At 46.3% G+C, this 14697-nt stretch overlaps 1 protein-coding gene across 1 annotated transcript; it reads left to right on the top strand.

Annotated features, from left to right (window-relative positions):
- The first annotated feature begins 1809 nt into the window (after window positions 1–1809).
- On the top strand, window positions 1810–13989 carry hgd.L (homogentisate 1,2-dioxygenase L homeolog). Its single transcript, NM_001094035.1, is given in 14 exon segments — window positions 1810–1885; window positions 5409–5480; window positions 5630–5718; window positions 6277–6382; window positions 6631–6690; window positions 7768–7859; window positions 7935–7969; window positions 10465–10544; window positions 10980–11079; window positions 11593–11717; window positions 12189–12293; window positions 12524–12650; window positions 12724–12905; window positions 12987–13989. Coding segments are annotated over 14 exon segments (1332 nt in total). The 5' UTR covers window positions 1810–1870; the 3' UTR covers window positions 13131–13989.
- The last annotated feature ends 708 nt before the right edge of the window (window positions 13990–14697 follow it).

Raw genomic sequence — 14697 nt, 5'->3', positions numbered from 1 at the left:
TGGGAGCAAGTAGAATGAAATCATATCCCAATGTCTTTTAGTATCAATAAATTCTCAGTATATACAGGTACATAGGGGTCTGAGCGCTACTCTGGCTTCCTCCCACACTCCAAACACATACAGGCAGCTAAACTGCTCCTTAGATTGTGAGCTCCGCTGGGGCAGGGACTGATGAGAATGACACATGGAGTGTAAAAATATTTAATTTTCTGTCTTCAAAATGATGAGAATATAAAGCCTGTTGCTCAGGGAATTGTATATGTGCATATGGAAATATGTGCAGGATCATGGGAAGGAAGAACTAAAGGAGAACTAAAGTGTAACTAAAGAAGTAGGTAGAAATGTTGTACATGATGTTTTGTGCTTCTGTACCAGCCCAAGGCAACCACAGCCCTTTAGCAGTAAAGATCTGTGTCTCCAAAGATGCCCCAGTAGCTCCCCATCTTCTTTTCTGCTGATTCACTGATTCACATGCTCTGTGCTGCTGTCACTTACTGAGCTTAGGGAGCCACTCACAATATACAGTACACATAGAATAGAAATGTCACAATATAAGGCTGATTAGTCATTAATACACATAATTACTACATGGCAGCACAGAAACCAGTGCAATTAGCATCAGAATTGAATAATCAGCAAACCTGTAGCATCAGCTTATATTACAGCCAGGGAAGCTCATTTTCTGCTGGATAATTAGTGACGAGCCCTAAGCTTAGCTTCTCAACAGCCAATCAGAGCCCACTGAGCATGTGAGTGTCACAGACACTTTCCAAGATGGTGACCCCCTGTGACAAGTTTGAAGTCCTGGATCATTGCTGCTATTGACAAGCTCAAACTTTAGCCTCGTGCTATAAGTTCACTATATAAAATAGGACATTTTTAGACACATTCATTTTTAGGGTTTAGTTCTCCTTTAAGCACTCAGTTCTGCATGACAATCAAACAGCATTTTATTATAGAGAAATACACTATATGGCAAAAACTATGGGGGCCCTGCCCCCAAACATCCCACACCACGGGGGTTAATATGAAGTTGCCCCTCTCTTTTCTGGTATAACTGCCCCTCTTCTTTTGGGAAAGTCCCACTAGATGTTGAAACACAATTGGGTTTCCAATTCATCCCACAAGGGTTCAGTTTGGGTGATGTTCCCCTGTCGTGTGCCCACCCCAGATTTTCCATCAGACTGACAGATGGGGCAATGCCATTCTCCACCCCCCAGAGGGTGTGTTTCCAATGCCCCGTGCCCATTCCTGCCACCTTTTGGCATTGCATTTTTTTTTTTACCAAGATCAGGCAAATTCCCTTTAATTCAGGTTGCAGTGGGCGGAGCCATGAACTGGTGCAATCCAAACCCTCTGGATCCACAGACAATTTCTTCCTCCCCTTCCTATTAAAGGAAATTGGTTTTGGCAGTGAGGAATGCAGCCAATCTGCATCTTGTACTCCCCCCCCCATCTGCTGGTACTTTGGATCTTATGCCAATGACATCTTGCAGGGAGTTTAGATTGCAAGCTCTTGTGCACAGGACCCCCCCATCCTATTTAGATTTTATAACTTATTTAAGTAATGTGCTGGCACTAAATGCACAAGTGATGATGATGGTGGTAGTTGGCAGGGATGGTGGGTGCCTGTCCCACACACCCCTCTGCTCTTTGGTTTGTGTTTCAGGAGTCGCACTAAAGTTCACTGTCCTATAAACCATAAGTGATTCCAGGGTTAGGGGCCGGCCCTCTCTGTGTGATTGTGCAAGAGCCGCTCTGCTCCTGTATTTAATTAAATCCACATTCAGTGACTGTTTAAATCTCTGGGAAACCTCTGGACTCTGCACACTGGAGAGAGAGAACTGACAGTGCAGAGAGGAGCCCAGAAATGGCTGAGCTGAAGGTGAGTGTGAACCGGGGGTGCCAGTTGGGCATATGGCTGGGGATACTGGGTAATTGCATAGCGGGCATTATTGTTGTGCAGTCTTCATGCTGGGAAAGCCACTATAAAGCAAACAGGAGTCATAGATACACAGCGCCGCCTTCCAGCAGAGGTGCCACTTGCTCTGAAAAACGTCACTTTACTGGGTCTTCATCCTATTAGTGAGTGTCACCTAATGTTCTGATGTTGGTGGGTATTGGGTTAACTCCAAGGCGCTGTCTGGAATTTGGCTACTGATTTGCACTGTCCAAAATGCCAGAAATCACTGCAGAAAGGATTATATTGGGGTCTCCATACTGGGACCCCCCCCCCAAATTACCAACATACACAGTAGCACTAAAAGCTTTGTATCTATATCCCTGTCTGTCAGTGTAACAGACGTCAGTTCTTCTCTTGGTCTGGCTGGCCCTGCTGCCTTGTTTCAGGAGTCAGAACCTGCAGTGCAGAGAATATAAATAACCAGACAGAAAGTGTTTTCAGCAGCAGCAGCAGAGATGCTTTTTAACCGTGTGTGTGGCTTGACCCGTGTGGCACAGACCTGTGGATCCTGTCGATTCTGAAGAAATGTAATTGGGACAGTGGCTTGTGGCATCTGTATCATTGTAGCCAGTTGCCATACTGCCCCTCAACCCCCGGTGACCTTTGTCGCCCACTGTCAGAGCAGTTTAGAGGGTGGGTGAGAGAGGGAGTTGCCTGGCCAGCCAATCACACGCTTCCATTTTACATCTGCCCAGATGTTCAGCCACATGACTTCAAAGAAGGGGGGGAATTGAGTATCAGTTGCTCATTAACCCATTCCTACCCTGCACGCCTGCCATAATACAGCAGAGTGAGTGTCACCCCCTCGTGCCTCATGTGTCCCCATGCAGGGAATCCTCCCTCTGCTCTGTTCAAGGGTGCTGGGAGTTGACTTGGCTTAAACTTTTTCCTATGGGTCACAGCTTAGTGGACCAGGCCCTATAAGTACTTCTGGGCTAATGTGTATAGTAAGGCAAGGGGGTGCAAGAGAGAGTGGGATATGGGGTACAGTCCCGGGAGAGCGGGATATGGGGTACAGTCCCGGGAGAGTGGGATATGGGGTACAGTCCTGGTAGAGGGGGAAATGGGGTACAGTCCCGGGAGAATGAAATATGGGGTACAGTCCCCGGAGAGTGGTATATGGAGTACAGTCCCGGGAACGTGGGATATGGGGTACAGTCTGGAGAGTGGGAAATGAGGTACAGTCCCGGGAGAGTGAAATATGGGGTACAGTCCCCAGAGAGTGGGATATGGAGTACAGTCCCGGGAACGTGGGATATGGGGTACAGTCCCTGGAGAGTGGGATATGAGATACAGTCCCGGGAGATTGGGATATGGGGTACAGTTCCGGAGAGAGGGATATGGGGTACAGATCTGGGAGAGAGGGATATGGGGTACAGGGATATGGGGTACAGTCCCAGGTGGGTGCAAGTGATATGCAGTGCTCCACTCTGTGCTGCCCCAGCAATAAGAGTTAATGGGCGAGAGTGAATGTGGGGAGAGAGTAGAAGGTAAATATGAGGATAATGAGTCTCAGCGAGTGCCCAGGGGCCCAGCAGATCTCTTGCCATTTATTAATAAATGATTGGCTGCCTGTACAGCTGCCTCTGTGCCACTTCAATGGCTTCTCCACCCCGGGCACCGCTGCCTCGGCCACTCAGGGAAAGGTCAGGGGTCTGTGGCACCGGCAGGGGGGGCACAGGCTGGTTCTGAGAGATGTTGGCACAAGGCAGGGGGCACCTGTGAGGGCGACAGTTGCAACAACAATCCTGAAATGTCAGCAAACACAAAGTAACACAACAGTCACACTGATTATTTAAAGGGGTAGTGGAGTGTTGGGCAGGAGGAGAGCTGGATGGGTTGCAGCATGGCAGCTCCCACGCATGTTATAAAACACAAATATACATAAGCCTCTCTGTGCAGAACGATCCTTTAATGAATGTTTATAAAGTGGCTTTAACTCCTTGTGTTGGGCAGTGTAATGTTTTTAATCATGTGGATAAGCACAAGAACATACTGAATGTACTTTCACAGAGCAGGATACTTTCCCTTTAACAACAGCAACAGGCAAAGTTATGGACCCGTATTTTATATGACTGATGATTATGTAGCAGGATTGGTTGGTGTGTGGAGCCAATCAGGAGTATTTCATAGCGGTGAGTTCCTGCCGCTCCCCCTGGCAGGCAGCATAGACCCTAAATGTGTCCCAGATGGAGCAGAAAACACAGACACATTGTGACTCAGCAACTTCCCTGCACCCAGGGACCAATAATCAGCCCACCCTACTATACTCCCCCAACCGACCCTGCCCCCCTCTCCCCCACTCCAACCCACCTTGCCCCCCCTCCAACCCACCCTGCCCCACTACAATTCCACACTCCCCCCATCCACTGAGAGGCAGAGAGATCAATATGAGCAGAGTCTGCCCTCCCAATAAAAAGTCTCCCCACCTGCTTTCTGTATAGAATATTATGTGCTCAATAGGAACTGACTCTGACAACTCCCTGCAACCCTTCTACCCCAAACTGTTCTAACACCTGCCCCCTCCACCACTCACTACCTAGGGAGTCTCTGCTTCAAGGATAATTAAAAGGGTAGTTCTCCTTTAAGTTAACTCTTAGTATGTTATAGATTGGCTAATTGTAAGCAACTTTTTGAATTCTTTGCCTTCTTCTTCTGACTCTTTCCAGCTTTCAAATGGGGGTCACTGACCCCATCTAAAAAACAAATGCTCAGTAAGGCTACAAATGTATTGTTACTTTTTATTCCTCATCAGGCCTCTCCTATTCATAATCCAGTCTCTTATTCAAATCAATGCATGGTTGCTAGGGTCATTTGGACCCTAGCTACCAGCTGGCTGAAATTGCAAGCTGGAGAGCTGCTGAATAAAAAGCTAAATAACTAAAAAAAACACAAATAATAAAAAATGAAAACCAATTACAAATTGTCTCAGAATATCCCTCTCTACATCATACTAACAGTTAATTTAAAGGTGAACAACCCCTTTAACTCTGTTGCCTGTATGACTTGGGGCCCTGTGTTGGAGCCCAGGCCTATTGGCACGAGGTCCCATTGTCACCCCTCCATGTGCACCAGGGCACTTTCCCTTTAATAACATCACAAGCAGTGACAGACAGACAGGGGCCTTGTGCCCAACACTGACCACCCCTGTGTCCCACCAGAAAACAACAGCTCCCAGAATGCCCTGCTTGCCACTGGGTGTCCCATCCTTCTTCACTGGGACCCCCACCCAACCACTGCCGCTGGGCTCTGGATTCAAAAACAACTTCAAATGATCCAAAAGACCAACTTCAGCCCCAAGAGCTTACAATCTGTTCCTAGAACAAAAGGTCAGACGACTGCATAATAAAAGGGGCGTGGCTACCTCAGTAAATAAAGTGTTATAATTGGTCAGCGTTGGGGTCACAACTGCGGCTGCTGCAAGTCTGTCTCTTTGTTCCTCTAGTACTTGAGCGGATTTGGGAATGAGTTCTCATCAGAAGACCCCCGCTGCCCAGGAGCGCTGCCAGAAGGACAGGTAGGTGCCCCCATGTCTAATTAACATTGGATCATGTTACTTTCCCTTTAATAATTGTCTTACATCTGTAATGCTCAAGTGACATATCAAAGAGTGCAAGCTCTTGAGGGAAGATATTTATTAGTTAAAGCCGCATTATTTCCCCACAGAATAACCCTCAGGTGTGTCCGTATGGTCTCTACGCAGAACAACTCTCTGGCTCCGCCTTCACCTGCCCCAGAAGCACCAACAAGAGAAGGTACCACTGTGGCTGCTCCATGGGTAGCGTCTCTGTGACCCCCCCCAGCAGAGATGGTTCATCCCCAGAAGGGTTTCTTATTTGGACATTGTTATTAACCCCTTCAGTCAGGCATTGTGGTGATGTGGCCCCTGTACCACACTGGGCCACAAAGTGAAACTAGGGGTCATCCTGATAATGTACAATGTTCTGGTTCTGTAGGGTCCTCTCTGCAGTGTTTATTGTTACAGTCCCACGTATCCACTGATTGGCCCATTCCTGCTGAAATCTAATTACATCCCATCATTGGACACATGGGAGGAACCTAAATATGGCCACACCCCCACTGGGCATTTCACTGGGTAATTTGTCTTAATTGTTCCTTATGGCCTCAACTATTTGTACATGGGTGGGCATTGAGGGCAGAGCCGTTTAACAGACCCCCCTTGGATCCCATCAGCTGAGAGTGACGGATGGCAGATAGAATCCCATTGACTGATGCCTCTGATGATCTGGATGGGGCCCCTTGGGTACAGATCATATTGTAAATAAAGGTAAAGTAAAACTTCTCACCCCCAGTTGGTTCTATCGGATTTTGCCGCCGGTCCAACACAAGCCCTTTGTGCCCTATGAACAGAAGAACCTGACTCACAACTGGGACGAGGTAGAACCAGACCCCAATCAGGTAATATTCAACATTCCATTGGGGGGCTTCATTATTGAGCCTGTGTACCCCTGAGTTCTTTATCAATAAATATAAAGTTGGGAATCACAGGGTGAGGTCTAGGGGGTGACTGTTCCTGCTTGAACACTGATAAATGTATATATTCCCATTCTCTGTTGTATCAGCCCAACACCGCGCATTTATTTACCCCAATGAGTCTCTTGTAAAGGGCAAATTCATCTTTGATCATTTTTTTCTTCCCTTCCCAGATGAGGTGGAAGCCCTATCACATTCCCACAGCCGCTGCACAGAAGCAGGACTTTATTGATGTAAGTGAGGGGTCGTTCTTCATGTAACTCTCCTATCCCTGACACAATATCATGATAATGTCCAAAATGCAGCCCTGAAGGCACCAATGCTGTTCCTGCTGAATTGTGCTTAGTACAGGGAATACCTATGATACCTATGCTGCCATAGTTGTATGGGATCCCCCTTTACAGATTATGAGCAAATTTAGAGGACTGTCCCTGCTGAATTGTGCTTAGTACAGGGAATACCTATGTACCATAGTTTTATGGGATCTCTCTGTACAGACTATGAGCAAACTTAGGGCACTGTTCCTGCTGAATTGTGCTTAGTACAGAGGAATACCTATGTGCCATAGTTTTATGGGATCTCTCTGTACAGACTATGAGCAAACTTAGGGGACTGTTCCTGCTGAATTGTGCTTAGTACAGGGAATACCTATGCTGCCATAGTTTTATGGGATCTCTCTGGACAAACTATAAGCAAACTTAGGGACTGTTCCTGCTGAATTGTGCTTAGTACAGGGGATACCTATGCTGCCATAGTTGTATGGGATCCCCCCTTTACAGATTATGAGCAAATTTAGAGGACTGTTCCTGCTGAATTGTGCTTAGTACAGGGAATACCTATGCTGCCATAGTTTTATGGGATCTCTCTGTACAGACTATGAGCAAACTTAGGGACTGTTCCTGCTGAATTGTGCTTAGTACAGGGAATACTTATATTGCCATAGTTTTATGTTGTTGCTGTATTGCTGGATCATTATGCCTGGCGGAACCCCATTGGTTTAAACTCAGAACCTGGATTTGGCTTCCCGTTAGAGGAATATCGCACTAATAATCTTTCCATTAGATTGCAAGCTCATAGGGCCAAGGCTCTGCATACATTCCATCATAAAATCCACGGTGCTCAGTTTGAATGAGTTTAACCCTCCAGTCTCTGGTGCATGTATTGGTCTGTACAGAGCTGTATACATAAGTAACACTATATAAAGATACAAATACAGGTAATGAACTAAAAACAGGTTCATGCTGACAGCAGGGGTTGATGGGATTGATATTACAGATAGAGCCAATTCATATGTCGCTCATTCACTACAGGGGCTTCATACTCTGTGTGGCGCAGGGGACACTCGCTCACGTAATGGTATCGCCATCCACATCTTCACTGCCAACACCTCAATGATAGACAGGTACCCACCATACCCCCCTCATGTCTCTATGTACAGCTAATGAACCCCCATTTATTTTGCTCTTCTCACCCCCAGATGTTTGTACAACTCAGATGGAGATTTCCTCATTGGTGAGACTCCCCCCCCCACCAGTCTATATGTGCCCCCTGGTCCTAATGTCTCTAGTTAGTCTATATGTGCCCGCTGGTCTTCGGCTTCTCCTAGTTAGTCCTAATATGTGCCCGCTGGGTCCTGCTTTCTCTAGTTAGTCCCCTAATCTGTGCCCTCCTGGTCTTGCTTTCTCTAGTTAGTCTATATGTGCCCGGCTGTGGTCTTGGCTTTCTCTAGTTAGTCTATATGGTGCCCGCTGGCCTTGGCTTTCTTAGTTAGTCTATATGTGCCCGCTGGTGCTTGCCCCTTTCTTCCTCTAGTAGTTCTGTATTGTGTCCCACTTGGTTCTTTTTGCCTTTCTCTAGTTAGTCTAATATGGTGGCCCGACTGGTTCTTGCCTTTCCTCCTAGTTAAGTCTATATGTGCCCCGCTTGGTACTTGCTTTTCTTCTAGTTAGTCCCTATATGGTGCCCGCTGGTCTTGCCTTTCCTCTAGTTAGTCTGTATGTGGTCCGCTGGTCTGCTTTCCTTCTAGTTAGTCCTATTATGTGCCCGCCTGGTCCTTTGCTTTTCTCTAGTTAGTCTTATATGTGCCCTGCTGTCTTGCTTTCTTAGTTAGTCTATATGTGCCCCGTTTGGTCTTGCTTCTCTAGTTAGTCCTATATGTGCCCTCTGGTCCTTGCATTTCCCTAAGGCCAGTGTATATGTGCTCGCTTGGTCTTAGCTTTCTCTATGTTAGTCTATATGTGCCCTCTGGTCTTGCTTTCTCTAGTTAGTCTATATGTGCCCTCTGGTCTTGCCTTTCTCTAGTTGTCTATATGTGCCCGTTGGTCTTGCTTTCTCTAGTTAGTCCTATATGTGCCCTCCCTGGTCTTTGCTTTCTTCTCAGTTAGTCTATTATGTGCCGCTCTGGTTCTTGCTTTCTCTAGTTAAGTCCTATATGTGCCCGTGGTCATTGCTTTTCTCTAGTTAGTCCTATAATGTGCCCTCTGGTCTTGTTTTCCTCTAGTTAGGTCTATATGTGCCCTGTGTGGTCTTGCTTTCTCTAGTTAGTCTATATGTGTCCCACAATGGTCTTTGCTTTCTCTAGTTAGTTCTATATGTGCCACCGCTGGTCTTGCTTTCTCTAGTTAGTCTGTATATGTGTCCGCTGATCTTGCTTTAGTCTAGTTAGTCTATATTGCCCGTTGGTCTGCTTCTCTAGTTAGTCTATATTGCCCTCTTGGTCTCTTTCTTAGTTAGTGCTATATGTGCCCGTTGTCTTGCTTTCTCTAGGTAGTCTATATGTGCCCTCTGGTCTTGCTTTCTCTATTTAGTCTATATGTGCCCGCTGGTCTTGCTTTCTCTAGGCAGTGTATATGTGCCCACTGATCTTGCTTTATCTAGTTAGTCTATATGTGCCCTCTGGTCTTGCTTTCTCTAGTTAGTCTATATGTGCCCTCTGGTCTTGCTTTCTCTAGTTAGTCTATATGTGCCCGTTGGTCTTGCTTTCTCTAGTTAGTCTATATGTGCCCTCTGGTCTTGCTTTCTCTAGTTAGTCTATATGTGCCCGTTGGTCTTGCTTTCTTTAGTTAGTCTATATGTGCCCGTTGGTCTTGCTTTCTCTAGTTAGTCTATATGTGCCCTCTGGTCTTGCTTTCTCTAGTTAGTCTATATGTGCCCGTTGGTCTTGCTTTCTCTAGTTAGTCTATATGTGCCCGCTGGTCTTGCTTTCTCTAGTTAGTCTATATGTGCCCGCTGGTCTTGCTTTCTCTAGTTAGTCTATATGTGCCCACTGGTCTTGCTTTCTCTAGTTAGTCTATATGTGCCCGTTGGTCTTGCTTTCTCTAGTTAGTCTATATGTGCCCTCTGGTCTTGCTTTCTCTAGTTAGTCTATATGTGCCCGTTGGTCTTGCTTTCTCTAGTTAGTCTATATGTGCCCTCTGGTCTTGCTTTCTCTATTTAGTCTATATGTGCCCGCTGGTCTTGCTTTCTCTAGGCAGTGTATATGTGCCCACTGATCTTGCTTTATCTAGTTAGTCTATATGTGCCCTCTGGTCTTGCTTTCTCTAGTTAGTCTATATGTGCCCTCTGGTCTTGCTTTCTCTAGTTAGTCTATATGTGCCCTCTGGTCTTGCTTTCTCTAGTTAGTCTATATGTGCCCGTTGGTCTTGCTTTCTTTAGTTAGTCTATATGTGCCCTCTGGTCTTGCTTTCTCTAGGCAGTGTATATGTGCCCGCTGGTCTTGCTTTCTCTAGTTAGTCTATATGTGCCCTCTGGTCTTGCTTTCTCTAGTTAGTCTATATGTGCCCGTTGGTCTTGCTTTCTTTAGTTAGTCTATATGTGCCCTCTGGTCTTGCTTTCTCTAGGCAGTGTATATGTGCCCGCTGGTCTTGCTTTCTCTAGGCAGTGTATATGTGCCCGCTGGTCTTGCTTTCTCTAGGCAGTGTATATGTGCTCGCTGGCCCTACATCCCAGGTTTGTAGTATGTGTAGTGTTGAAGAAAGGCAAGGGGTAATATCTGTTTCCTCCCACAGTGCCACAGCAGGGAAAGCTGCTCATCCTCACAGAATTTGGGAAGATGCTGGTAGAACCCAATGAGATTTGTGTAATCCAGGTAAATCCCTCCCCTGCCTGTGGCACAACTCTGCCCAGACTACCAGTGGGGGTGTCAGAGAAATAAGGCTGACGTTCTACACTGCTTGCTATGTAACTGTTCAGCTGGTGTTGAGGTGAATGGGGGTGATTTTGGGTGTTTCAACCCTTTCTCCTAAAGCTGCTAAAAGTTCCATGAAATCTCCGCATGTGCCATTGCCCTAATAGTTGGTGCTGGTCCATTACTGTAGCCCCCAACCTGAATGCCAGTTAGAATGAGATTTGAGTGGAGAATTTATTTGGTAAATATTTCTGCTAAATGTGTTTATATATTTGCAACCTTGTTATGAGATAAACGGGGCCCCTCAATGGGGGGCTGTGCTGCATAATGTTCCTATACCATGTGACCCGCCTTTATTAGCCAATTACTGAGCGGTCTCCTACGTCTGTCTCACAGCAAGGCATGCGCTTCAGTGTGGAAGTCTTCGGGGAGACCAGAGGATATGTTCTAGAAGTGTTTGGTGTCCATTTTGAGCTTCCAGACCTTGGCCCAATAGGTGGGTTCATAGTGTAATGTCTTTATTTTGCTGCAAATTGTTGGCTTGACTGTGAAACGATGCCCTTTATTGTTTGAATTGTCTTTATCTGTATTTAATCTCCTATAATATCTCCTGATGTCCTGGTCTCCTGCTCATAGTTCTGCTTCTCAGTATGTAGCTGCGGCCTTTGACTTTTACTTATTGATACTATTGGGCTGGTCCAGTTATCTGATGGGTAAAATCAGAACTTACCCATAAGTCTACCTTGGTTTGTCCCTTATCCATTATATGCACCATATAGTCATAAGAAACTTACCCAGAGTGACCACTGCCAACTGAGTCCTTCAGCAAATGCACCAAACACCATGATGTCCCTCCCCTAATACGGACTCTGTAGCAAATAAAGACAATTTAGTAATGGATATATATACTTTTGCCATTGTCTTGGCCCAGTTGAAAGAACCTGCCAATGTGTGTCCTACTGTATATTATCTGCACTGAAGTTACCCATAATGCCCTGCTTTATTCCAGGGGCAAATGGTCTTGCAAATCCAAGGGATTTCCTTACCCCTGTGGCATGGTATGAAGATCGGACAGTTGAGGGGGGATACACAGTTATCAGCAAGTACCAGGGGAAGCTCTTCGCATCACTGCAGGTTTGATGTCTTTCACTGTTGCGACAGGGAGTCTTTGACTCAAGCAGTGGGTGGGGCTACAACAATCTGAAGCTTTAAAGGGGGGCAGGGAGTCTGTGACTCAATTAGTGGGTGGGATTGGAACACTCTGATGGAAGCTTAAAGGGGGTAGCAGGGAGTCTGTGACTCAAGCAGTGGGTGGGACTAGAACACTCTGATGGAATTTTACAAGGGGGAGGGGCAGTGAGTCTGACAAGGATTGGATGGGACTAGAACACTGATGGAAGTTTACAGGGATTCTTTTACTTGAGCATTGGGTTGTCCTAGAAGAATCTGATTAATAGCTGCAAGGGGAGAGCAGGGGCTTTATGGCAGGGTCAAACTAGACCTTTCTGATGAACTTCAAGCATTTGTGAGCCCAACTGCCATAGGGAGCTGTACACCTTGCGTTACCAGATGCATCCACTAATTCCCTCTCTCTCCTATTTGCAGGATTTCTCCCCATTTAATGTTGTGGCCTGGCATGGAAACTACACCCCCTACAAATACAACCTGGACAATTTTATGGTCATTAACTGCGTTGCTTTTGATCACGCGGTAGGTTTAAAGTGACTCTGGGCTGGCGATCGAGCTCTCTGTGGAGCCATCCCTTTGCTAAGCCATGAGATATAACTACACATATGACTGGAGAATAAGTACACGTATGATTGATACAATGTAGAACCCATGATACATACATTCATGCCCATTGACACTGTCTCTTCCGCAGTGAACCTTATACTTTCCTGCCTGGTGTAAATACTCTTCCATTTCTTCCTTCTCTGTAGGATCCTTCCATATTCACTGTGCTCACAGCCAAGTCTCTCCGGCCCGGGGTGGCCATAGCCGATTTTGTGATATTTCCCCCACGCTGGGGGGTGGCAGATCACACTTTCCGCCCACCCTATTACCACAGTAAGTCCAGCTCCATGGAAGCTGCTCCTGTAGGTCTGGGCTTGTGAGCTGATATTCTCTCTTCCTCCCCCAGGGAACTGTATGAGTGAATTCATGGGGCTGATTAAGGGCCATTATGAAGCAAAGGAGGAAGGTTTCCAGCCTGGGGGCGGCAGCCTGCACAGTGTGATGACTCCTCATGGGCCGGACACTGAGTGCTTTGAGAAGGCCAGAAAAGCAAAACTGGAGCCTGAGAGAGTGGCAGAAGGGACCATGGTAAGCCTGGCACAATATCTTCTCTCTCGTTGGTTGCACAGTGATGTAGGATGGGCATTAATACCACCCTGTGTATTGCAGGCCTTCATGTTTGAATCGTCGCTCAGCATGGCAGTAACCAAGTGGGGGCTGGAGACGTGTCAGAGGCTGGATAAGAACTACTACCAGTGCTGGGAATCCCTCAGGAGTCATTTCAACCCCAACAATAAGTCCATTGGCAAGTGACACTGACCAGACCAGGGTCACAGTCACAGTTTTTATATCCTATATGGAACAGGGGCTCCTTGCAGCAGGGACAGGTCAGGGGGAGACAGCAGGCACAATGCCGACATAAAAATCACCCAAAGTCCCTACACGTGTTCTCTTTACTATATCTCTAATCATTAACCATGATTAACCCTTAATATCAAGTTTAACTCAGTGTCACAACTTCCCCTTTAAAGGGCACAATCATTGAAATATTTATATCTCACAACAATGTTCAGCTTCATTATCTGCTGAAACATCCCAATTATTGCAAAAGAGAAACACTTTTCTTTCATAAGGTTTATTTCAACTTCCTTCCAGTCATACTCTGGTTATAAACCAATACATGTGCTGGTCTGGGGCGATCACAAAATGTTTCACCAATTCAGCCACCTATGTGCGACGCCAATACATTTTTTGGCCCTTGGTCCATCTATCAGATCATTATAGAGCTCTAAGCAGTCCTGTCGGGAGAGCATTGCATTACGGTGCCCTATGATCCTCGCTTGATAGGACATCTTTGGTCCGGCAGCATTTTCATTAGCTGTAGGTGGAAAGGGTAAAAAATCCCATCAAGTGAGGAGCATATGGGCACATCAATACAGATAAATAACCAGTCGTAACTAGTCTGCAGGGGTTCCTGGTCTCTGTAGATACCGGATAGTGAATCTCGCACAATATTAATATATATTAGTAATGTTCTGTACCGGAGGGATGGGCATTTATACACAAACCTGAGACATATACTGATCCCACTGTCAGTCTAACAACAGAAATTCCCTGTATTCCTGGAAATTAAATCATGGTTTGCATATGAATAAACCAAAGTGAAAATGTTCCCAAGTGCAACTACTTCATCCTTAGTTTGTTTCAGGCTCAGAGAATGGGAAAGACCGTTTCAGGGTCAGAGAATGAAAGTGTTTCAGGCTCAGAGAATGGGAGTGAAAGCGTTTCAGGGCCATAGAATGGGAGTGAAAGCGTTTCAGGGTCAGAGAATGGGAGTGAAAGCGTTTCAGGCTCAGAGAATGGGAGTGAAAGCGTTTCAGGCTCAGAGAATGGGAATGAAAGCGTTTCAGGCTCAGAGAATGGGAATGAAAGCGTTTCAGGCTCAGAGAATGGGAATGAAAGCGTTTCAGGCTCAGAGACTGGGAATGAAAGCGTTTCAGGCTCAGAGAGTTGAAATGAAAGTTTCCTGTGTGTCCAGCCTGGACAATCTTTTATTCCTGGAAGAGCCACCTGCTCCCTCACACTGGGTGCTGTAGTTCTGCAACAGCTGTAACTCTGTTACTGAATTTCCATCTTCTAGTGATGTGCAGGTGGAGAAAAACTTGAACCACCTGCAGCTGCCTTGTCCCCTCTATTTATAGACCCACCCAACTTATGGCATCACAAAAGGGGCGGGGCAAGTGCCTATAAAACCGGAAGCCGGCAGTGTAAGCCTGCAAATGGTGTGCCAAGGTCGGCCCAAACCCACCTGATCCACAGATCACTACCACCTTCCAACCAGGGCAGAATCCTTTCCTCACCTGTTACAGCACAGACCCCC

Source organism: Xenopus laevis, chromosome 2L (genome assembly GCF_017654675.1).
Source record: "Xenopus laevis strain J_2021 chromosome 2L, Xenopus_laevis_v10.1, whole genome shotgun sequence".
NCBI classification, from domain to species: Eukaryota; Metazoa; Chordata; class Amphibia; order Anura; family Pipidae; genus Xenopus; species Xenopus laevis.
Note: the sequence above shows the minus strand (reverse complement) of the source record. Positions and strands in the feature narration are given on the sequence as shown.